This window comes from Piliocolobus tephrosceles, chromosome 4, assembly GCF_002776525.5.
Source record: "Piliocolobus tephrosceles isolate RC106 chromosome 4, ASM277652v3, whole genome shotgun sequence".
NCBI lineage: Eukaryota > Metazoa > Chordata > Mammalia > Primates > Cercopithecidae > Piliocolobus > Piliocolobus tephrosceles.
The window spans coordinates 162,797,378-162,822,927 of NC_045437.1; the positions used below are offsets into that span (position 1 = coordinate 162,797,378).

At 38.9% G+C, this 25,550-nt stretch overlaps 1 protein-coding gene across 3 annotated transcripts; it reads left to right on the top strand.

The window, feature by feature from the left end:
• The first annotated feature begins 2 nt into the window (after positions 1–2).
• On the top strand, positions 3–24,674 carry C4H5orf63 (chromosome 4 C5orf63 homolog). 3 transcript variants are annotated; one of them, XR_002727655.1, is made up of 7 exons: positions 3–94; positions 1,841–1,942; positions 5,162–5,330; positions 11,124–11,178; positions 11,524–11,653; positions 16,394–16,514; positions 22,368–23,227. XR_002727655.1 is itself a non-coding variant. In XM_023197013.1 (7 exons), exons 5-7 carry the CDS (start codon positions 16,401–16,403, stop codon positions 23,259–23,261), a joined length of 348 nt encoding a protein of 115 aa, XP_023052781.1. In that variant the 5' UTR covers positions 3–94; positions 1,841–1,942; positions 5,162–5,330; positions 11,124–11,178; positions 16,394–16,400; the 3' UTR covers positions 23,262–24,674. The 3 variants fall into 3 exon arrangements, 2 of the variants coding, with proteins under 2 accessions (XP_023052781.1, XP_023052785.1); XM_023197013.1 differs by lacking the exon at positions 11,524–11,653 and having other exon boundaries at positions 22,368–22,424; positions 23,085–24,674; XM_023197017.1 differs by lacking the exons at positions 5,162–5,330; positions 11,124–11,178; positions 11,524–11,653 and having other exon boundaries at positions 22,368–22,424; positions 23,085–24,674.
• Positions 24,675–25,550: the final 876 nt, after the last annotated feature.

Here is a 25,550-nt window from a genome sequence, read left to right on the forward strand (position 1 = left end):
GCGGAAGTGCGGGGAGCGGGCCGGCGCCTGGCGGGTGAGGGCGGAAGTGCTCGGCGCAGGGCGGAAGCAGAGACGTTGGCGGCGTGAGGCTCAGGTGGGTGACCTTAGCCCCACGCCGAGGGTGGGGGTTCGCAGGTCTCGGGCTCTGAGCCTACGCGCAGGCTGGCGGGGGTTCGCTATGCCGCATGCTGCCAATTTAGATTGTTGTTAGAGGGAATTTAATTAAACCGGGAGCCATAAATCCATGAACCACTCAGGGGGAGATTATAAACGCGTGTGCGTGTGTCTGTGATGGCGCTCTGGGAAGTAAAGAAATGACGGGCGGGAAAAGGAAGCTTTTTTTTTTTTAAGAGAAAGCCGAAAACATCTCAACTTCCTACTCTTCCCGTGATTCACAGATGCCCCGTCCTGGGTTTAATTGAATTCTATGAAGTGGTAGTGTAATCACACTTGGGAGCCCGCTGAGCAGACTGCCTTTTTAAATAAATATTTTTGAGCAGCCATGTTGACCTTTAATTGGGGTGAAAAGGTTGAAAGGTGCAGCAGGGAGCACTGTGAGTGCCGGGGCTCTCTGGATCAGCTGTCTGGAATTCCTCCCAGCCTTACTGGACAAAAGCAACCCTCTGGGTACTGAACAATGAGAGAATAAATCAGAGACTGTACCTTCTCAACAAATATTCACTTCTGACAAATAGCAGCTCATACAGTTTCTTAATAAGTCCAAGGGTAGAAAAGTCCCCACTAAAATGTCATTGTGAGTTAGACTTGTGACTGTTTCTAACGCTGTCTTTAACAAGGAGTGTTTTGCTTGGGTGATCTTTATTCTTGTTTATTAATAAATAGTGTGTATGTGGTACTTTACATTTTAGTGCCCTTAAAAAAAAATCCATAGTATGGCCTTAGCTTGACCCCAAGATTCTCAATTCCTCAAGGACAGGAATGGTGTCTAAGATCTGTTATATCCCAATACTTCCTAGCGCATTTCCCAGCATTAGTATACATTGCCTTGTTTAAGCAGCCACTAGAGCGGTGCCTTGGTGCACAACACTGAACAAGTTGAGGTGCCTATTAGAGGCCACAGTCTTCTCATTTGGTCATATTCTGAGGACTAGCTTATAAAAATGCATATGAAGCTCTCTACCAATATTTGTAGCTGTATACATTGAGGTGCATTGTAGGTAAATAGCAGAAAGATTTAAAACACTGAGAAAAAAGATACACCCTGGAAATACTGGATAATTATGATAATACTGGGGCAGAACAGAACTAATCATGGTTCTATGTGAAATATTGTAGCCCAATAACCTGGGTCCTGTTCTGCTGAGGAATTGCCTGGAACCAGAAAGACCCTGTTGTGAAAATTAAGATTGGTGGGGCTGGTGCTTTAAACAGGCAGGATCCTCAGAGTGTCTTTCCTCCCTGCTGCTGTGGCAGCAATAACCACATGCCAAGGAAGGATCAATATTTTTTTGTCTCCTTCATCAGAGGAATATGTGACTGTGTGGTTTTATTTAGATGAACTGTTGGCAGGTAAGTAATAGAAACGAGGATTTTTCCAACTTGGGAATTGATTGGAGTGTGTTTCTATTTTGTTCCAGATGCCTGGCTCTAAAGTACCCAGAGGCACTGTGAGAAATCCCTTTAAAATAGGTTATTTTTTATTATTAACGTTTTTTATTTCATAACTTGTATATACTCTAGCTGGCCGATGTATTCAGTTACTCTAATGCTAGGGTTTCGGGTTTCAAACATAGCAGGACCTTGAGGTGATCTGGTACAAGTAGTGAGGTGTTTTTATGTTCCTTATTTAAATCTAATTTTTGCTACTGCTTTATTCAAGGAGTATACATCAGAGGAAGCCAAAAGCCAGCTGGAAGAGTTCCTGAATACAGTTTTAATCTTGTTTGCAATTATTTCAAAGGGGAGAAATCATCTGGATCAGGTATGTGTAACTACAGAGCAGGGACTAGGTGAGCTTCCTCTATCCTTCCCCTAGTATTGCATAACAAATTCTAGGGACAAAATCATTTGGGGAAGAAAATTCAAATGAAAAGTTTTGGCTAAGTTTAGCATAGATATGATTCCACATCCCTAACTTCCCATTCCATTACAGCCACGGAGAACAGGAAACATGAAAATGTTACTGTCTTTTTATTCCAATCCTTACCAAAGTTAAAGTTTCTAGAGATGGAGGCAAACTGAAAGTACCTACCTACTATTTTTAGAAAGTATCCATCTCCAAGGATATCAGACCATTTCACCAGTAATATCTAGTAACAGCCTTTTTACTGTTATAGCCTTCATCACTGTGGTATTGTGTTATTTGTTTGTGAGTCTTTCTCCTGCTCAAGGTGTGAGTTCCCTAAGGGCAGGGACAATATCTTAATCACTTTTATATTTCTAATACATGGCACAGCACCTGGCACATTGCAAATGCTCAGTACAAGCTGTAGAAATGAAAATATAGTGTCCCTGAAGGAAGGTTGGATCTATAAAAAGTATAAAACACTGGGAGTGTAACAAGATAGAGAAAAGAATATAAAGCAGTAACCTCCTTTCAGATTGTTACTAGAGACAGAAGTAATGCTTTAATAAACATCTTGGAGCAGGGAAGAGTGTATTTGGGAATCCATTAGATGCTCCTCAAACTGCCTTCTAAGGAGATCTGACCTGGTCAGTTGTGGGTCCTTTGTTGTTTAGAATATGCAAGCTGAAAGCTTCCGCCAATCCTGTCTCCACACTCTCTCCAGGTCTACCATGCAATGCCTCACCCAAACACCTGTTTAGCAAATATTTGAAGAGTATCTGCTTGAAAGTGTGCCAAATTATTAGCTTACGTAGGGCACCAGTATCTTGGTTTGGTCTTGCCTTAAGCATAGAGGACCTCCGTAGAGTCACTATCTTAAGTCTGGTCACTATTTTAAGTCTAGGTTGCCCAAATAATATTGAAGGAAATCCACGTTTGTCTTTTCTACTTTACTAACAATGTTTCAAAGGACTTCAAAGTTGACAGCTTTTTGCGTTGTAATAGGACAGTGGTGGTATATGCTGATGCGTTCTGTTGCCAATGGGATTGCAGCAGAAATCACATTGTTACAACTGGAAACAAATGAATTTACTTTCATTGTTCCAGTGCTTTTTCATGTTAATCATGAAATAATGGGGAAATGATTTTTAGTCAGGAGGGAAGGACATGGCGTTGAATTATTTGATTTTTTTAAAACTCTTTGTTTCTTAAAACACATAGTCCTTCCATCCAGTGAAGAAAAATGATACTATTATTTAATAGAAAACTCAGTAAATTCAGCCATTTTTCCAGGTTCAAAAATGAAATGAATGTGAATCTTTTTCGATTTAGAGAACAGAGCCTAATTCTTATGGTAAAAGAATTCTGTCTGAAACTGAGACTTTCCTCATTCTCTCCATCCTTAAATTAAACCTTATACAAAATGAAGTGTCTGTTAATTGATATACCCTGAGGATTAATATGAAAAGTGTTTTGAGATTTTTTTGGAAGAAAGAGGGTTGAACTTGGAAATACCTTCTAGTTCTGAAATTACGTGTTGATCTCATTATATATAAAAATATGCCATTGTTCCAGGAGAAAATATAGAGAAATGAACTAAAAAATGTAGTATGAAAGACTTAAGCATTAGTTTGCTTATACATAAAGCAAGAGGAATCTCCAAAGTCACTTCCAGTTCCAAAACATTAAAAAATTCTATCCAGGCACCTGTAGTCCCAGCTACTTGGGAGGCTGAGGCAGGAGAATGGCGTAAATCGGGGAGGCAGAGCTTGCAGTGAGCTGAGATCCCGCCACTGCACTCCAGCCTGGGTGACAGAGCGAGACTCCGTCTCAAAAAAAAAAAAAAAATTCTATCAATGATAGCGATTAAAACACAGAATAGACTCAAAAGATTGTAGAATCCCACATAACTGAGGGATGCCACAGCCTAACATCAAGCAAGAGTGGATGGCTCCCAACCTTCAGATTGAACATGTATTTCTACAGGCCTGGATCTTAACTGTTATCACAATTCCAGAGAAATGCTGGATTTAGCAATTCAATGTCCAAAGTCACTTGCTACAAAATGGCTAGCAATGAATGAAACGTCTTTTAGGTTTTGTGGGGGCACAAAGATAACTTCATCTCTTTGACAAGATAAATTGAAAGTGGTTGGAATTTTAGGGACAAAGAGAAGACATTGCCTGGGTGGATGGTTTTTGAATTGCAAACAGTTGTTTTTGGAAATAGGATTATGTGCTTTTTAAATAGCAGGGAAACTTGCATTACTAGCTGGGTACAATAAGACCAAGATGTTTAATGGAATTGTCTTCTTTCTAGGTCAGTACTAAGTATAAGAGATATCTTCAAAGGGAATGGGTCATGTTGGTTAAGAAGGATAATGTGGAAAGGAGTCTGCATAATTCCTTATATACTTTGTTCCCATCCCTTGAACTAGAATGATTTTGCCCTCATCTTAATGCTATCTTTATGGAATGAAGGAATTTTCAAATTGGTTTTTAAACTCTATTAAGTCCTCATGTATGATATAACCCAACCACATTATTCAGGTTTTCTTGGCTTTCAGGAACAGCTTTGCAGCCATTATGTCATAATTGAACCAAACATTGTTGCACACTCTGAATTTGGAATATGCTGCTCTGGCTCCAGGCCAGTTGCTGAGTCAGTATCTTTGGAGTTGAGGATGGAGGGGAGGGGTGTAGTGTGTACAAACCCATTGTGTTAACAGGAATTAGTCCAGAATTCCCTTTGGAATCTTGGGAACTAGAGGGGGTATATGGTGAGTGTACATTACTGTTCTTGATTAGCATCATTATTTTATTTTCTTAGCTGAGTGTTTGGAAACTCTTCCCTGACATTGTCATGTGCACCAACCCCATTACTGAGTAGACTCCTCTGAAGCAATGATCTGGAAAGTGTGACTGCTAAGATCTAAAGATTCTAAAACAAAATCTTGCTTATACTGAAGACTCCTCTCCCCTTCCACTTTACATTTGTCAGCTTGCCACCGCTGAGGCAAAGATAGCAGTGCTTCTGGATGGGAAAGAGAATGCCAAGATGAAGAGGATCTTTCATTTAAAATCATCTTTAAAATGTGTTTAATAGAAAGAGAAATTCATTATTTTCTCTTTGTAGGGGGAGTTCCATCTTGGATACTTAGACAGTTGCAAGATGAGTGCCCTAGTGTCACCTTCCCCATTTTCCAACTTGGTTCCTTCTGACACCAGCACTTCCCAGTTATGATTGAGAAGTAAGAAAAGAGAGTCTGCAATGAACAAGTACCTTTAAACTTCTGCCTGGACCTGTAAGTGAATTTGAGTCCTCTTTAAGAGTCTATTTTAGGCTCTTACAGGTAAAAACTACTTTGGATTTTTTATTCCAGGCCTTATTTAGTCATAGCCTATTCCCATGGCATTTGTTTAGCATGGGATTTCCCCTTCTCTGATCAGGAGAATGCTTGAGGCCCAAAGCCCCAGGCACAGTTCCTTTGGGTTTCTAAAATGAGAGAATGGGACAAGTGGTAGCATTGCCATTTAATTGTGGATGAAACTGAGGCCTTAGGAGATGAGGATTTACCTCTCTCTTTGGGGTTTATGTTTATGAAATCCTCACCTAAAAATGAACACAGGGAATTCAAACATGCTGAATTTCAACAGAAACTCTATATGAAGAATAACTTCAAAGCTCAAAATGAAGAATTATACCGTTTATGCTTAATCCCCCTGACAAGTTAGTAGGAGCTGTGTTGGTTTAAATTTATTTTGACCTCTCTAGACAATTTACTCAGAACCACTTGGAACAAGTTTTGTCTTTAAAGATTATGAATAAAATTCACCTTTACAATTACCTAGGCGGCTTCTTTTTTGATGTACATGAATTGAGGATATCCTTGGTAAAATAATAATGGTACTGAATTTTTCCCTGTTTGAGAAATAAAAACAAATATTTGGGAAAAGCAACTGGAAGGGAACTGGCCTTTGCTTAAAACCCATCAAGGGGAAACCTTGATTTCTCAAAATCTAAATTTCAGTACCTTCATAATTTTGTGAAGGCTGAGTAAGTTTAAGCCAATACCTGGTGCCAAGGTATTTGCTAGTCAGTCTTACCTAGACTTAGTGACATCCTTAGGTGCAGATAAATATGTTGAATCTTTAAACAGTCTTATCTTAGAAATTCCTGTTTAAGTAATATTTGTGAGAAAACTTTCAGTTATTTCTATTTGAAATTTTTTTCAGTTTTGCAATTCCCTATTTCTGAGACTACTATTAATAGAGATTTAAGTCTTTCATTTGAGGCCAGTAAAAGCACATTTCAGTCGATAGAATCATTATTATTAATAGTGATCTCTTACTTTTAGTATTATTTAGTAATCAGTACTTAAGCTTTACTTTTCTATTCTGCTTTATAACTTACACGGAGATTTTTACCTTGATCATCTCTTTTTAAGATACCCAGTCAACATTTGCCTTCACTCTTCCCCAGTCAACATTTGCCTTCACTCTTCCCACCCTCCCTACTTCATCCTCTCCAGAAAGATCTCCTTTTAGTTAAGATGTTAAATTGGGTAAGAACCACTTAAGGTATTTCATTTTACGGGTAGCACTGGTTGAAAGATTTCATTCCTTTGAGGCAATCATTAGATGCATCTCTTCTGATTTGTGGTAGATTGTTTCACTGTCCCTGTTCTAGTCAAGCCCTCATCAGTCTCCTTGACAATGGACAATTCTTTCATTCTGTAAACACTTTCTCATTGACTTCTGTAATGACACACTTTTCAGGTTTTCCTCCCACCTCACCAGCTGTTCTGTCTGCCTCCCTTGCTGGTTCCTCTCGATCCAACCTCTAAATGTTGAATTGCTTCAGAGATCTATCCTCGGCCCTCTCTTTTTTTTCTGTACAATTTTAGATGATTTCACCTAGTTTCATAGCTGTAAATATAATCCTTAAACTGATGGAGACTCAAGTCTTTATCTTTAGACCTGGACTTTTTTCCTGAGTATCAAACCTGTGTATGTCATTCTCTATGTGAGTTCTAACATGTCCCTAACCAAGCTCTTGGTCTGACATATTCTTCAATCTGTTCTTGCCTCAGTTTTTCTTATTTTGGTAACAGGCCCTGCCACCCACTTAGAGGCTCAGGACCAAAACTGAGATTGTCCTTAATGCCCTCTTTTCTTTAATTCCTCATGTCCAATTCATTGACAAGTCCTGTTGACTCTGTTTCTGCCCTAGTCCATACCATCCGGTCTCATCCAAACTATTGCAGTAGCCTTCTACCTGCATCCCTGCTCCACTCTTGCCCCGCAACAATCTGTTCTTCACACAGCAGCTGAAGTTACCTTTTAAAAATGTATATAAGATCATGTCACTTTCCTCCTGTAAATCTAATTGTACTTAGAATAAAATCTCAATTCTTTAACATAACCCGCAAGGCCTACATGATCTGACCCCTGCTTACTGTGGGTTAACCTCATCTCCTGATTGTATCCCCTTTTCCTTGTTGTACTATGCTTAAGCCATATGATCTTTTCTGTTTCTTTTAATAAATCATTTGTCCTCACTTACAGGCTTTTGCATATACTCTTTCCTCTCCAGTGCAAACAACACCTGCTCAGAGAATACCTTAATTAAAGAACCTGCCTCAGTCAGCATCACATCACTCTGCTATTATCTCTCCCCTGTACTTATCACCATCTCAAGTGGCCTGACATTAAAGAGTCTCTTCACTAGCACACGGACCCCATGACGGCAACGTACCTTACTTTCTTGTTCATCACCATACCCCAGCACCTATAATAGTATCTGATACATGAAAAATATTAGATAATTGTTGAATAAATAAATGCATCCCACACCCAGATTTTCATAACTGACTTCTCTTTCCCACCTCCATTTTCCTTTTCTCGACAGTCTTTTCTGCCTGCTGCTGCCAGATTAATCTTTCAAAACACTGATTTTATCACATCACTCATTCAGAACCCTTCGGTGGTTCCAAGACATACACAACACATCACACATACCACCATTAAAATCCTCCACAGGCTTATCCTAGTCCACCTTCAAAGCTTATTTTCCACTATTATTCAGCAGAAGTCTCTTTACCCTGTTCAAGGTTTCCGCAATCAAATAGCCATGGCATTCCTGCCTCCCTTACCTTTGTGTCTAACCCTGAATTTGCAAAGCTTTCTCTTTTTTCTACATATCCAAATCCTAAATGAAATGATTTAAGATACTTCTCTTGTGAAACCACCTCCAATTTTAGCCTATAGTACTCTTCTTTCCCAGTCTCTTACAACATTTGAATTATATGGTCCTATTACAGTATTTCCTGTATTTCTAATTTACCTGCACATACATGTCTTAACTTCTGACCAGATTTTTCATGGGTTGGGATCAACTCTTATTCATTTTTAACCCATCTTTCCATCCCCACTGTGGAACTAATGAGTGAATGATATCATTGGTTCACTAATCACTGTGAAGCCTGACATAAAACTTACTGTTTTAATTAAGAATTCAACACCTTTCTCCTGAATCTGTGTGACTGAAATACATCTTGTTAGTCTTGTTACTTGTATCAAACATGTGGAGTTGATTACTCCATCTGAGAGCTTTATTTAGAGGTGAAAAAATGAACTAAACACCAGGCAAGATAAAAAAAAAAATTAATGCCTTAATGTTACTGAGAACTAGAAGGGTGAAGGGGATGCGCATCTACTAAGTGAAGGATATGTAAATGCTGTATACCTTCAGTGAAATTGCAATCTTTGGCAAGGCCCACACTTCAAATAGCTAAAGAATGTTTTCACTGAGCACTGTGTTGAATACAAATTAATGTAGCACCCATTGAGTCCAAACAGTGGAATAGCGACATCTAGATACTTAGAAATTGTCATGGTAATAATTTGAAGGGAAATAAAGAGTTTTTGTCCCAGGCACTCATGTGACCAATCCTTTCTGGAGACTGATTCTCTGCTGGCTTCTCTCATCCCCTGTGTGGTAAACCTGTTGACACTGAAATCTGAAAGTAGAAGCTGCATAGAGGGAGTGGTATGAGGAGCTGCGTCTCAGGCCCCAGGGCTGGGCCATAATGTAGGCCTATTCATAGTTTAATGTGTTGTGTGGAAGCAAATCTGCAGTCCAAAGTGTGTAGTCAGAATGAAGCTGAGCATGACACCATGTACAGTCCGGCCCACAGGAGGGTGATTAGCTCAGTATCTCTGTTGCAATATTTAGTTTGAGTTGGCTCTGCCTCCTTAATACTTCCCCCTGGCCAGGTACCCTGGCTGCTAAGGCTGAGACACTAGAAAAGCACCTCTGATCTCATGTATGCCAGTGAGTTAGAGCCGCACTCCAGATTGGGTCTTCTACTCCCCACTCCCTGTTTCTATTCCAAAGCCTCATTTTCCTCTGTGTAGCCCCTTGGAATTGACACATCAAAGTATTTACTCAATTTTCAGTTTTGGTTTTGTCCCTATGTGGTGCCGCCTCTTGTCACTCTTGGCTCCACAAGAGTCATTTTCTCTCTTGCCCTTGCACCCAAGATCCCAGGCTAGGTTCCCACTTGTTTGGGAGAGTGGGAGGTTTGGACACAGATGACTGACCAAAAGCACACAGGCACACTGGGGAGGCATCAGTTGTCCTTGTTTCGCTGGACTGGTAGAGCCCAGTGACCCAGATGTGCCCCTAAGAGCAACCTCACCTCATTACATAAACTTCCAGTAATCTAAAATAATGGTTTTGTTCCCAGAAAAGGTGTGTGTTTGTCTGTACATGTTTCTAGTCATTTGGGTAAAACTAGGAATGTTACACTTAGATGGTAATAAATGTGAGATAGAGCACTTAACTTCTCACATGGCACAAATGGTGGAACAGAAGCCCTGAGTCTTCTTTAGGGAACATAGGTTCAGTGAGAGTTACAGTAATAGTGTTTAGTTAATGTCAGCTCAGCATTAAATTTACATTATACTCTTGTGAAGAAGCTCCAACATTATCTGTTGAATAACCAAGGCGGTAGGTACCTGGGCTGATGCAGACTTTTTGATTTTGCACATGAACTAACACTGCAGCTTGCTGGTGAGGGATCACATGAGCTTGAAAATTCGGTGTGCCAAAGGATTCTTTGTATGAATAAAAATTCTGGTCAGTAAAGGTCAGTTTCTCTCCTCAAGCAAGAATAATGTTGTTTCCCTTCTAATCAGACAAACACAGTGTTTGAAGAATCCAGGAGCTCCAAGCAAGCGATGTGCAGCCATAGCCTGGGCAGCTCCTCATGCACGAAATGAATAAACTTTAATAAAGACTCAAACGACCCTGGCTTCTTTTTGTACTATAATCAGTTGCCTTAATGGTGTACCCTTCAGTGCCTTGCAGGGAAAATACTATAAAGTTATTTTTCTTATCTTGCTTCAAGGAGGGCTGAATTGGTCCAGTCAGTCCTCCTCCCATGTTGTATTTGACTCTACCATAAAGACCACTGAAATCAACCTCAGTTTTATTCAAAGACCAGCATTCCCTTTCTCTTTCAGGGTGATCCGTGCCTCTGAGGGGCAGTGGACTTGAAACAGCAGGAGTCACCATCTTTATTGTTAGGCTGTGGAATTTGTTTTAAGCACATTCTAAATCCAGTCTTATGTCTTTTGCTTTTTTTTTTTAGTCTGTGACAAAGGTGACCCAATTGTGCTTCTTTGATATTATGAACACAGCTCTTTTTGCTCATATCATAGAGGCATATAACAAAATACGAAGGATAAAATCGTGTCTGTGTGTGTAGTAAGGACACATATTTCATGACTAAATTCAATGACATAATCAAAAAAGTGTTGTCCTCTGACAGTAATGAGCTAACAGGCAGAGACCACGTTTCAGATATTTTTTATAGTGCTGAGATACTGTTCAAAAATAATAGAACTAATGAAAATGTCACATTGACAGAGTAGCCCATATTAAGATTTTACTTCAAGAAGGCATGATTTGGTGAATGTGACGTTGACAGCAATGGTGTTAGGGTTTACAGAGTTAGTAAAATGTTCTAAGAAGAATATTATAGAGTTCCCATTGAAGTATATCATTTTTCATTTTATTTTTTCTTTTCTAGGATTAAGTAAATGTCAGAAATTAAGGAATTTCAGCGTACTATCTGCCTGAAAGAGGTATAGTGAGCTTTTTCTTTCTGTCAGACTCTAATTTTAGAATACAATGCTTCCAAAGAAATAAGTTAATTTAACAATACAATAAAATGCATATACCTTAAGAGTATTTGAAGAATATGCAGGTAGTAAAATTGCATAATATGAATGCATTTCTCAGTAAAAAGATGTGCCATGTTTAAACAATTTAAAATGTGTAAAAAAGTAGAAATGGAGAGTAACAGTAGAAAAGAGAACTAGTTACAGACAGAATGGTTGTAGCATTACTGAAAACTTTAGCTCTGTAGATTGGTTGAACAAATACTCCAGCAAATCTGGAATGAATAGCAACTCTGCTTACTATGACAGGTTTTATTTGTCTTGGGTGCAACCAAGACCACATGCTGTGTTTTGTCATGTTGGAAAAACTGAAGCAGATTTCCATTGTGAATTTGAAGTTTTTAAGAAAGCCTTAATACCTCAGTCTCAACTCAGCCAGGTAAAAGCAATGTTTTCCTTTTCTTTTCAGCTAGACATCAATAAATCTTTTTTTTTTTTTTTTGAGATGGAGTCTTTTTTTTTTTTTTTTTATACTTTAAGTTCTAGGGTACATGTGCATAACGTGCAGGTTTGTTACATATGTATACTTGTGCCATATTGGTGTGCTACACCCATCAACTCGTCAGCACCCATCAATTCATCATTTATATCAGGAATAACTCCCAATGCAGTCCCTCCCCCCTCCCCCCTCCCCATGATAGGCCCTGGTGTATGATGTTCCCCTTCCCGAGTCCAAGTGATGTCATTGTTCAGTTCCCACCTATGAGTGAGAACATGCGGTGTTTGGTTTTCTGTTCTTGTGATAGTTTGCTAAGAATGATGGTTTCCAGCTGCACACATCTACAGCCATCTGATCTTTGACAAACCTGAGAGAAACAAGAAATGGGGAAAGGATTCCCTATTTAATAAATGGTGCTGGGAAAATTGGCTAGCCATAAGTAGAAAGCTGAAACTGGATCCTTTCCTTACTCCTTATACGAAGATTAATTCAAGATGGATTAGAGACTTAAATGTTAGACCTAATACCATAAAAACCCTAGAAGGAAACCTAGGTAGTACCATTCAGGACATAGGCATGGGCAAGGACTTCATGTCTAAAACACCAAAAGCAACGGCAGCAAAAGCCAAAATCGACAAATGGGATCTCATTAAACTAAAGAGCTTCTGCACAGCAAAAGAAACTACCATCAGAGTGAACAGGCAACCTACAGAATGGGAGAAAATTTTTGCAATCTACTCATCTGACAAAAGGCTAATAATATCCAGAATCTACAAAGAACTCAAACAAATATACTAGAAAAAAACAAACAACCCCGTCAAAAAGTGGGCAAAGGATATGAACAGACATTTCTCAAAAGAAGACATTCATACAGCCAACAGACACATGAAAAAATGCTCATCATCACTCGCCATCAGAGAAATGCAAATCAAAACCACAATGAGATACCATCTCACACCAGTTAGAACGGCAATCATTAAAAAGTCAGGAAACAACAGGTGTTGGAGAGGATGTGGAGAAATAGGAACACTTTTACACTGTTGGTGGGACTGTAAACTAGTTCAACCATTATGGAAAACAGTATGGCAATTCCTCAAGGATCTAGAACTAGATGTACCATATGACCCAGCCATCCCACTGCTGGGTATATACCCAAAGGATTATAAATCATGCTGCTATAAAGACACATGCACACATATGTTTATTGCGGCACTATTCACAATAGCAAAGACTTGAAATCAACCCAAATGTCCATCTGTGACAGACTGGATTAAGAAAATGTGGCACATATACACCATGGAATACTATGCAGCCATGAAAAAGGATGAGTTTGCATCCTTTGTTGGGACATGGATGCAGCTGGAAACCATCATTCTTAGCAAACTGTCACGAGACAGAGTCTTGCTCTGTCGCCCAGGCTGGAGTGCAGTGGCCGGATCTCAGCTCACTGCAAGCTCCGCCTCCCAGGTTCACGCTATTCTCCTGCCTCAGCCTCCGGAGTAGCTGGGACTACAGGCGCCCGCCACCTCACCCGGCTAGTTTTTTTGTATTTTTTAGTAGAGACGGGGTTTCACTGTGTTAGCCAGGATGGTCTCGATCTCCTGACCTCATGATCCGCCCGTCTCGGCCTCCCAAAGTTCTGGGATTACAGGCTTGAGCCACCGCGCCCGGCTGATCAATAAATCTTAAATCCCTTCACCAAAAGCATATAGCTGCAGTTCACTGCCCTGGTCGTAGTCAGGTCACCACCACAGATGGCCTAATCCTTCTCATTTCCAGGGACCTTTAATAAAACTATTTTTTCTTTAATAAAGTTAATTCTTCTACCTTTAATAAAGCTATTTTTAAATTTTCTTTCTTCTAGAAGGGCGTGCCACCATTAGTATAGAGACTTTCCAAATCCCATGATGTATATAAGTTTCTACCTAGAGTAAACATGGCTAACAATTCTGTACCTCCTCTCCACTTTTATAGCCTGTGTAGACAAAGCTGTGTTTAGAAGGTATGTCTCCAACTACATTTACCTATTGGAAAATTGTTCATTCTGCTGAATCTATAGAAATATGTATATACCAGTAATTAACACTTCATTGAGAGTAGCACAAAATGTTATGAAATTGTTTAGATCCACTTTTTACCTTGGAACAACTGGATAGCAGATCCTTGCAAAATTTTCATCATATTCCTTTTTTATGCATTTATCAGGATCGTTTAGATGGCAGAGAGATCCAAGTAGAAGTGGAAGAGTAAGGGCTGAAGAATAAGGGAATGATCATTGTTTTCATGGATCAGTATCCAGTCTTTTTGTTCTGTGGTCTTTATTCTAGCGTGATATGGGTTGGTAGTTTTCTCTAAAGTCATATCATTCTGTTTGAAATGAGTTTAAGGCTAATCTTACACTGAGGAGCCTGGTCTCCAGTGAAGATTAGCATTTAATTAATATAGTCGTGCTCTGTGGAGCAGAGGAGGGCGAGGTTTGAGGTGGTGGTGAAGGGGTTAGAACCAGCAGCAGTACCTCAGCTCAAAATTTTGTGGGTACCCTGAGGAGCACTGATCTTTAGTTATTATATAGAATAGGCCCAAATAGTGACTGCTGTACATACTGAGTATCTAATCAGGGTTAGAGGTAGGATTAAAGAAGGTGAGAAAAGCTCACTTTAATACTTTTAACGTCCAAATAAATATTTGAGCACCAATTATGTGCCAGGTTAATTGTGGGTACTTAGGGGTGAACAAGTGCCTGTTCTTATAGAACTTGCATTGTAGTGGAGAGGACATAAATAATTGTAGATAGTAAAGGGCAAAAGAAAACTACAGCAAGATGTGAGGGTGGGGAGTGATGGGTTAACATTGGTAAGTTAGTCACTAAAACCTCCAAGGCAATGACATGAGTCCCAGGCATGATGAGGAGAAGCTACTTCAGAGCCTTTCATGCAGAAGTAAAGCAAGTGCAAAACGAGGAAGAAATGATATTGGGTACTCAAGGAACAGAAAGAGAAACTTTGCAAATGCAACTTGCCAAGGCAAGGGAGGGAAAAGTGATAGATGAAGTTGCAGAGATACAGTAAAGCAAAGTTTAAAAATTATGATCTCAGGAATTAGTTCATCCTGGGAATACTGATAAATGACAATGCCAACAGTGCACATGTGTTTTTAAAGTGAAATTATAATATTTACAATTTTAAGGACAAAGCTGGAGACAGTAGAATAACTAGGAATAAACAGAATGATTGTAGCATCACAGAGGACTTATGTCTTATGTTGAGCAAAGTAGCAGGATGAGGAAGCTTCAAAGCCTAGTGTTTGGGATGCTGTGATCACCAAGCTGTTCTTACTGGAATACCTCCAGTAGAAACACAAGTACATTTGTGTATAAGGTTTCCAAAAGTTATGATAATCTCCTTTTAAAACACTTCTTAAGGAGTTGAGTAGATTTTTTTTTCTGACAAGGTAACTCAGCCTGATTCTCTCCTATAGTTCTTGTAGGTATAGCTTTGTGTTTTTTGTTTTTGGTTTTGGTTTTTTGAGATGGAGTTTTGCTCTTGTTGCCCAGGCTGTAGTGCAATGGCGCAATCTTGGCTCATCACAATCTCCGCCACCCAGGTTCAAGTGATTCTCCTGCCTCAGGTCCCGAGTAGCTGAGATTACAGGCTCCCGCCACCATGCCCAGCTAGTTTGTATTTTTAGTAGAGATAGGGTTTCTCCATATTGGTCAGGCTAGTCTCAAACTCCTGACCTCAGGTGATGCCTTGGCCTCCCAAAGTGCTGGGATTACAGGCATGAGCCACCACGCCCAGCCACCTTTGTGTTTTCTTATGTCTCACAGTGGAGAAGCATAGGTCTCATAAGGGATAGTCTGAACCTTTGCCTGGGGACTTATGCTGCTTACCCATTGTTTCTTTTTCTTTTTCTTTTCTTTTCTTTTCTTTTCTTTTCTTTTTTTTTTTTTTTTTGAGATAAGATATCATGCCCATCGCCCAGACTGGAGTGCAGTGGTGCAATCATGGCTCACTGCAGCCCCAACTTCCCAGGCTCAGGTGATTGTCCCACCTCAGCCTCCTGAGTAGCTGGGGCTACAGGTATACACCACAACACCCAGCTAATTTTTTGTATTTTTAGTAGAGATGGGGTTTTGCCATGTTGCCCAGGCTGGTCTCAAACTCCTGGGCTCAAGTCATCTGCCCATTTTGGCCTCCCAAAGTGCTGGGATTACAGGTGTGAGCCATGGCACCTGGCCCTCATTGTTTTCTTTACCATGACAGTGGCTAGGTGTTATTGAATGCTTACCAGTATAATAAGCTATCCATGAGAATAAAAACCATCTCAGGAAACGTCCACATTTTAGGGGATCATCAAGATGCTGGCAAAATCTGCAGATGAAATTTTGTATTCAAATTAACAAACCCGTGCAGTTTACTTACAGAAACCAAGTGATTAGGCACACAGCTAATTCATAACAAGGGGTTTTTTTCTATTCTAAATTCTGTTTTGTTTGGAATACAATGAATGTTGAGACATCAGAGAGACTTGCCAAATTTCTAGGTCTTTCCAGCACTCTTGGACTTGAAGAAACACTTCTAAAGCCTGCAAATTCCATCATAAACTTGTAAATTACTGTTCATATTGTAAGGAACAAAGTCTAGGGCACATAAGTTTACTGCTTTATTTTTCTTTTGGCAGAATTAAGATGCTCTGGTTTCAAGGAAATAGCATGCAACTTGCCAGATCCGCCTTTGGACTCTTCTTGAGAAATTGCTCTGCCTCTAAGACAACTCTGCCTGTGCTGACCTTATTCACAAAGGTACAAAGTGAAAAAGTAAAATTATTGGGTGAAGAAAGTTGTACATTTAAGAAAAGGGGACAAAGTTGAAAGGAAAGGCAATGGAATAAACTTTCTTCAGACCTGCTCTTCAATTTTTCTATCAGCACAACAGCAGCAACTCAGTTTTCTACCCAGATGCCTTATTATCTCCCAATTATCAGAGGGTAAATTGATGTATTTAATGGTCATCTGGCCCCTACATTGAAAAAAATGACATATAGGTTATGATATGATGTTTAAAAATGTATCATTTAGAAATGCAATCAATTATCTTTATTTGTGGTAATTATGTTCTATAAAGTCACCTTGAACCCTGAATTAGTGGATATTGAACCATTGCTCCTAGGGGAAATATACAGGTTCCTATGAGTCTCTGGTCATATTTTCATCAGCCTACCAAATACAGAACCTTATTTTATGTGTGATTCTGTTTAAAGATACTTTATTTTTACATATGCACCATGGAATACTATGCAGCCATAAAATAGATGAAATCATGTCTTTGCAGCAACATGGATGCAGTTAGAGGCCATTATCCTAAGCAAATTAACACAGGAACAGAAAACCAAATACCGCATGTTCTCACTTATAAGTGGGAGCTAAACATTGAGTACACATGGACACAAAGAGGGGAATGATAGACACCAGGGCCTACTTGAGGGTGGAGAGTGAGGATTGAAAAACTGCCTATCAGGTATATGCTTACTACCTGGGTGACGAAATCATTTATACACCAAACCCCAGTGGCATGCAATTTACCCATGTGACAAACCTGCACGTGTACCCCCAAACCTACAATAAAAGTTGAGAAAAAAATTGTTTTAATAAAGATACCTTATTTAATATATATTGTTGATTCATTAACACTCAACTCACAGCCAATAGCAACTGTGTATAACTCATGCCTAAATGAAGCTTATCGAACACATGTATTTTCTCCATAAGGCACATCACAGTCTTCTTGTGCTTAGGAACACTCGCCAGCACTTCAGCACTATGTCTGGGGGCTTATTTAAACAGTGAAATCATCAATGAAAAGCACAAAAATGCAAAAATCCTGGCACTACTCAGACGATGAAAAGGACACTAGCTTCCATTTGCAGTATGAGAGCTAAAACAAGAAGGTAGAGCTTGGCCTCAGCATAGAACGAGTGCTTCGGGTGACTGAAATCTCTCACCACTCTGTGTATGTGCATGTCTGTGAATACCTGCAAAAGCACTTCAAGTATTGATTTGGGGGTTGCAAAGAAGTTTTAGCAATTAGGCAAATTCATAAATATGGAATCCATAAATAATGAGGACTGATTTTACTTGTTTTCTTATCCCTAACACTACTTTTAAGCCATAAAGCTAATTTTAAAATGTTTAACAGCTTTGTCTCCCTGAAATTATAATACAGATATTACTGATTTCCTTTTTTGCTAATTAACATCACTTTGTGTGATTTAACAAAAAAGAAATAAAATGCAGGTTAATAGAAGTAACTGGTGAATAATACTGCAATTCAAACGAAGATCTCTTTTCAATAGGTTTTTGAGATTTCAGGCATTTTAGCAATTTGGATATGTATGACAGTTATCTAATAACAAAGTTTAATGAGTTTTAAGAATGAATTTATTGATGAAAATGTTTAATCTAAACTACTTTTTATATCTATAAGTATATATTGCACTGTTGGAAATTATGGAATCAAAAATATTTCATCACCTGAGAGTCTATGATGGGAAACCCATGTGCAAACCACAGAAGTTAAATAATCCCTTAAGGCTGGTGTTGCTCATTCAGCCTAACAGTTCTGTACTGTTCTTCAGTTTGGGCAGCAGCTGATATAGCCAAAAACATTTATTAAAAACAAAACAAAAAAACACACCAGTTTTCCATTCAGCTTAATATTTATACTTAATGCTTATTCTGTACCATTAGGCACATAAGAAGATGGAACCTCCACTTTTGGCAGCTTATAATCCAGTGAAGTAAATGCTTAAAAGTGTAGTATCAGATTGCTATCAGTTATGAAAAATAGAACGTACTTCCTAGAGTGAGTTACACAAGAAGATTTTGGAGTTGGTCTGGTTTCAGGAACATCTTGATTTAGGAACTAAACATGTTAACAATCTCTTCAGCTGTCTGGTTCCTCTCATGTGATATGGTTTGGCTCTGTGTCCCCACCCAAATCTCATCTTATAACTCCCATAATTCCCACATGTTGTGGGAGGGACCTGGTAGGAAGTGATTGAATTATGGGGCGAGTCTTTCCTGTGCTGTTCTTGTGATAGTGAATGGGTCTCATGAGATCTGATGGTTTTGAAAACGGCAGTTTCTCAGCACAAGCTCTATCTTTGCCTGCTGCCATCCATGTAAGATGTGACTTGCTCCTCCTTGCCTTCCGCCATCATTGTGAGGCCTCCCCAACCATATGGAACTGTAAATCCAATAAACCTCTTTCTTTCGTGAATTGCCCAGTCTTGGGTATATATTTATCAGCAGCATGAAAATGGACTAATACATCATTGATGACAGCAGCCATCCCAAGCCTCAGATTTCACATCTCAGACATCTACAGAAACTCCAGCAAAAGCTTTATGGCTATCCACTGACTCCAATTGGCCCATTCTTGAGGGATAGGATGCACTGATTGCCTGAGCCTAAGTCAGGTTTCTCACCTTTCTTGTTCTGGGATGGAGTCAGCCACATGCTGAGAGTAGTTCCTGTGAATCAATATTATAGCACACTTGCTACAAGAAAGGGGGGTGGGTGGTGGACAGCCAACCCAACAATGTCCACTATGGTTTAGGGACAGAGTAAATAACAAGTGTCATGGAAAATCCTAGAGAAGGAAATTTGAATAGTCCATCCCACTGGTATCTTTTGTGGTTCTTTATCCTTTTAAAATTTGATGAGCATTTCCTCATAAAAATATATACACATATTTTCAGGTATAATTTGCATAGACTTCTGTGGACCCTAGGTCTGAAAAACAAAACCAAACAAAAAACCCAATCTAGATTCTTCTAAAGTTTTTAATATAAAAGCAAAAGTTTAGCACATTTGCAACTTCTGAATTTAGCATGTTTTTGGGGTTTTTTGCTTTTAAGATCCTGTGTTGACTTTTTGAAACTTTCTCTGAAAATTTTATGATGATTATCTTAAAACATTACAAACTATCCATAATCTTGTATTGCTAATGCTAATAATAACATGATAAGCCAATTCTCTGTTCTAGGAAATTAGGGCCAGAAAGATCCTTTAATGGTCTAAGTTCTTATTTCAAAACAAGCTATGAGTTAAGCTGGAGGAAAGGCCTCTCTTTTACATAATAGCTTATCTCTTCCTGTCCTGTTAAAAAGAAGGTTTTATATAAACATAAGTAATTTGGGGTCTGTTTTGAGCTCATGCAAGAGAACCTATAGCAGGTCCCTGTTCAGTTAAGGGCCGAGAAGCCTTTAAAATCTGCCGATGTAGCCTTGTAATATAGTTTGAAGTCAGGTAGCATGATGTCTCCAGCTTTGTTCTTTTTGCTTAGGATTGTCTTGGCAATACGGGCTCTTTTTTGATTCCATATGAACTTTAATGTAGTTTTTTCCAATTCTGTGAAGAAAGTCATTGGTAGCTTGATGGGAATGGCGTTGAATCTATAAATTACCTTGGGCAGTATGGCCATTTTCACGATATTGATTCTTCCTCCAAGGCTACAGTAACCAAAACAGCATGGTACTGATACCAAAACAGAGATATAGATTAATGAAACAGAACAGAGCCCTCAGAAATAACAGAGCCCTCAGAAATAACACCACACATCTACAACCATCTTTGACAAACCTGACAAAAACAAGAAATAGGGAAGGGATTCCCTATTTAATAAATGGTGCTGGGAAAACTGGCTAGCCATATGTAGAAAGCTGAAATTGGATCCCATCCTTACACCTTATATAAAAATTAATTCAAGATGGATTAAAGACTTAAATGATAGACCTAAAACCATAAAAACCCTAGAAGAAAACCTAGGTAATACCATTCAGGACATAGGCATGGGCAAGGACTTCATAACTAAAACACCAAAAGCAATGGCAACAAAAGCTGAAATAGACAAATGGGATCTAAATAAACTAAAGAGGTTCTGCATAGCAAAAGAAACTACCATCAGAGTGAACAGGCAACCTACTGAATGGGAGAAAGTTTTTGCAATCTACCCATCTGACAAAGGGCTAATATCCAGAACCTATAAAGAACTTAAACAAAATTACAAGAAATAATAACCCCATCAAAAAGTGGGCAAAGGATATGAACAGATACTTCTCAAAAGAAGACATTCATACAGCCAACAGACACATGAAAAAATGCTCATCATCACTAGTCATCAGAGAAATGCAAATCAAAATCACAATGAGATACCATCTCACACCAGTTAGAATGGCAATCATTAAAAAGTCAGGAAACAACAGGTGCTGGAGAGGTTTCGGAGAAATAGGAACGCTTTTACACTGTTGGTGGGAGTGTAAACTAGGTCAACCATTGTGGAAGACATGTGGCGACTCCTCAAGGATCTAGAACTAGAAATACCATTTGACCCAGCAATCCTATTACTGGGTATATACCCAAAGGATTATAAATCATGCTACTCTAAAGACACATGCACACGTATGTTTATTGTGGCACTATTCACAATAGCAAAGACTTGGAACCAACCCAAATGTCCATCAGTGATAGACTGGATTAAGAAAATATGGCACATATACACCATGGAATACTATACAGCCATAAAAAGGATGAGTTCATGTCCCTTGTAGGGACATGGATGAAGCTGGAACCATCATTCTGAGCAAACTATCACATGGACAGAAAACCAAACACTGCATGTTCTCACTCATAGGTGGGAATTGAACAATGAGAACACTTGAACACAGGGTGGGGAACATCACACACTGGGGCCTGTCGTCGGGTGGAGGGAGGCGGGAGAGATAGCATTAGGAGAAATACCTAATGTAAATGACGAGTTAATGGGTGCAGCAAACCAACATGGCACATGTATACATATGTAACAAACCTGCACGTTGTGCACATGTACCCTAGAACTTAAAGTATAATAAAAAAGTCATATATATATAATATATATAATAAACGTATAATAAAAATATAGGAGAAAGTAGAAAAAAATAAAATCTGCCGATGATCCATAGTATTCTCATCAGAATTCTCTGCTAGATGGTTTATGAGTGCAAACAATGGACACTAAAAGTTGTTTGCTCTTCAGGTGGAGAATTTGTCCAGGAAACTTATTGTTGACACTTGTAATGAGAAAACAGGCGGTGCAATAATCGTTGAAGTGAATAGAGATTTGTTTTCCTTTTTAAAGATGAGGCAGTTACTATCTAACTCCATTCTAATGGGTTTGTTCCTGTGGACTGATTAGGAAAAACAGGCTGGCAAGGCTCAGTGCTTTTCAGTCAGAACAGACTTTAAGCCATCCTCGTGGTGTCAGCCAGGCCAACTCTATGAGGCCACAAGGGTGCACCTGACCTAGGAAGGACAAAGCCCTTAGAAATCAGTGAAAAAGAGAAACATCTCTGTGTATGTATAATACACATACACATAGCTTCATTTATGGAGAAAAATCAGAACAAAACAACCAAAAAAACTGCAGAGAGTCTATGAAATATTATTTATAAGATTCTGTGGTAGTGTTTTACTTTGGAAAAGCTGTGTAACTAACGTGACAGAAAACTGTTCTTTAAAATAAGTATAATCTGCCTCTTAGGGGTTTTTTGTTTTCTTTTTGTAAGGGCAAATGCCATTATTTGGGTTTAATCACTTGATTTTTTTTTCTTCTTGTAGGACCCATGCCCCCTTTGTGATGAAGCCAAGGAAGTACTCAAGCCGTATAAAAACAGGGTAATATAATACAGTGTGGCTTTTATGTATGTGGAATGAATATTAGATGTGGTATAAAGTATCTGCCTGGATCCTTTCTTTAGGAAAAGAGATTAAATGATTTTTCATTTAAATTTTCTTTCCATTCTTCAGAGAGAGTTTAGTGCTTATTACCATAAAACTCATTACACCTAAGTGTTTTTCTCTGAGCAGTACTGGTTTTTTTACTCTGGCTCTTAATGGGTCAGAGTTAACTAGCAGGTGCAGTATTCGTGTTTTCTTTAAACTTTTACCTCATTCCTTTTATCTTGTTTTGCAGTTTGCACCAGTGTGTTTTCATGTAATACACCATCACACCTTTCCAGTTCCTATAACCAAAACATTTCTGTTCTGATTCTCAGTCAGCTTCCCGACTGAGACATGTTTTATTTAATTGGAACTGAGTACTGTCCTGATGCGGAATGTAACAAGGGTAACAGAAAAGCAGCAAGATCAGGAAGTAGAGAATATAATGAAACCAGTCAAGTTTTGGAAATCAGGGATGTTAGATGACTGTGGACCTAAAAAAGCAACTATTAGGAAAACAGCATAAGAAATGGTCTGGGGATCCGTTTATCACTGCAGTTGTTACATCACCCCATGGTCTCTAAACTACAGAGCTTTAGTCTGTCTCTGTTTCAGTTCATTTTACAGGAGGTAAACATCACACTTCCAGAAAACTCTGTCTGGTATGAAAGATATAAATTTGACATTCCTGTCTTTCACTTGAATGGCCAGTTTCTGATGATGCATCGAGTAAATACCTCAAAACTTGAAAAACAGCTCCTGAAACTTGAGCAGCAAAGTACCAGAGGCTGACTTATGTCCTCATGATTTTCCACCCTCTCCTCCCATAAAGCATCTTCCTAAGAAAATGACCATGGCCTGATACTCATTTTGTCACTTGTACAGAACCCTAAGGATGTTCTGAATTCAGTGGTGCCAAATAAATGTTGACATTCCTCTTTTGGTTGAAGGAAGTATCAGTGTGGGAACTATTTGCTTAATGGCATTTTATGAAATAAGAAGAGCATACTGGCAGGGAGGGAGACGATGGAGGGAGAGAGAAGTCCATTTGTCTTATTTATCCTTTTTGTATTAATAGAGAAGCACTTCACATTCACTGGGCAATGCCATTTATAGGAAGAAGGTTCTGCATTCCTGCTGCTGCCCCGGAGGGCTTAACTTTTTAATGAAAGAATAAATGCTCTTCCACTCAGTAGATAAAGTGAAATGTGAATTGTTAATAACTGTGCACAGTCAATAAAGGGATGTTTTAAGGAATACATCTGCATGAAGCCTATTCAGTGGGATTTAATAATACCTGTTTAAAATTAGAGTTCATTTTTGTTGAGTAGAAGAGAATTATTATCCTAGCCAAAAAGGCGTCATTTGAGAAAAACAAAAGAAAGACTTAAACCCCTAAAATTTATATAAAAATCTCAACATTCTCTACACAGTCATTGAATTGATTTGTAATATTTGAGGACTGCCTTTCATAGTTATTCAGTTACTATCCATTGAGTTAATTTAACTTATTTTAAGACAGTAGGTTTTTTAAAATCAGATTTTAATATCTTGGAAAAAATCACTCCTAAATATGTCATCTAAAGATAAAATACTCTTTGCCATTCTATGTAAAGAGTAGAAATGTATTTGCATACCCTTGTTTATATTTAGTCAGATTAAGCCAGTGTAGAAATGGATTCACTTGAAAACAAAACTGCCTTTCCTCTTAAAATCTTACCACTGCAATTCCATGTGTAATGAAATTATTTTTTAAACTATTTGAATGAATTTGGATACTGTGAGTCTGTGAGTCACTAGATTTTAATTTGATCAGGATGATTCAGTCTTAGTATAGAATATTAGAGCTAGCTGACCTTACACATTGTCTAGTCCCACTCTCCCATTGTATATATGAGGAGGAATCTGAATTCAGAGAATATCAGAGACTTAACCCAAGGTCACACAGCCAGTCAGTTGGCAGTCCAGGTCCTGCCCCACAGCCCTAGATTTCCAGTACTCTCTGGACTCATTGCAGGGGGCTCCTGTTATCTCACGTACAGTATCCCCAACCATTCTGGATTCAACACAAATCTGGAAGCAACTGAAAAAGCCTTTTAAGCTGAGTACAGTGGTACATACTTGTAGTCCCAGCTACTTGAGAGGCTGAGGCAGAAGAGCCCAGAAGTTTGAGTCCAACCTGGGCAACATGGTGAAACCATGTCTCAAAAAAAAAAAAAAAAGGAAAAAGAAAAGAACAAAATCTTGGCAACTGAATTGCAGTGTTTATAATTTACAAATTTCTAGAACATTTATTTGACATAAATATTGAACCCTGGGGTAGACAGAATTCTAGGATGACCCCAATGATCCCCACTCTTGGATAATTCCCTGTCCCTTTGAGTGTGGGTGGAAATATCACTGCTGTGATTATGTTACATTATATGGCAAAAGGCAAATTATCCTGGGTGGGCCTGACCTAACTGGGTGAGCCCTTTAAAAGCAGAGAATTCTCTCTGCTTAGTTATAAAGAGGAAAGTAGAGGGATGTGCTCTAGCAAGCCAGGAAGAAAGCAAGCATTATGTGAATTGCCTAGTGGAACCACATGGCAAGAAACTGGGTAGCCTCTGGGAACTGAGTAGTTCCCAGAAACTAGCAGGAAGATGGGGACATCAGTCCTATAGCTTCAAGGAAATGAATTCTGCCAATAATCAGTAAGCTTAGAAGAGGATCCACAACGACAGATGAGAACTGCAGCCTTGACCAACATCTTGATTTCAGCTCAGTGAGACTCTAATCCAAGAATCCAGCCACACCAAGTCTAGACTTCTGGTTTACAGAAACTGAAAGACAATAAATATGTATTGTTTTAAACTGCTAAATGTATGATAATTTGTTACACAGCAGTAAAGAATGAATACAAGTCCTTACAGCATTGAAGCACAGTAGTAGGTAGTAGGAGTACAGAAATGAATAAATCATAGTCCTTGTCTTTGAGATACTATCTGTTAAGGAGCAAGGAGAGACAAGTGAATAAATCATAGCATAGTGCAATGAGGACTGGAACTGACATGTGTCAAATGGTACCAGGTGGGGAAAGTA

Coding starts and splice junctions, on each gene's coding strand:
- C4H5orf63 (XM_023197013.1), top strand. CDS start 16,401: ATGCTCTGGTTTCAAGGAAATAGCATGCAACTTGCCAGATCCGCCTTT. Junction 16,515..22,367: donor TGCTGACCTTATTCACAAAG/GTACAAAGTGAA, acceptor TTCTTCTTGTAG/GACCCATGCCCCCTTTGTGA. Junction 22,425..23,084: donor TCAAGCCGTATAAAAACAGG/GTAATATAATAC, acceptor TCTCTGTTTCAG/TTCATTTTACAGGAGGTAAA.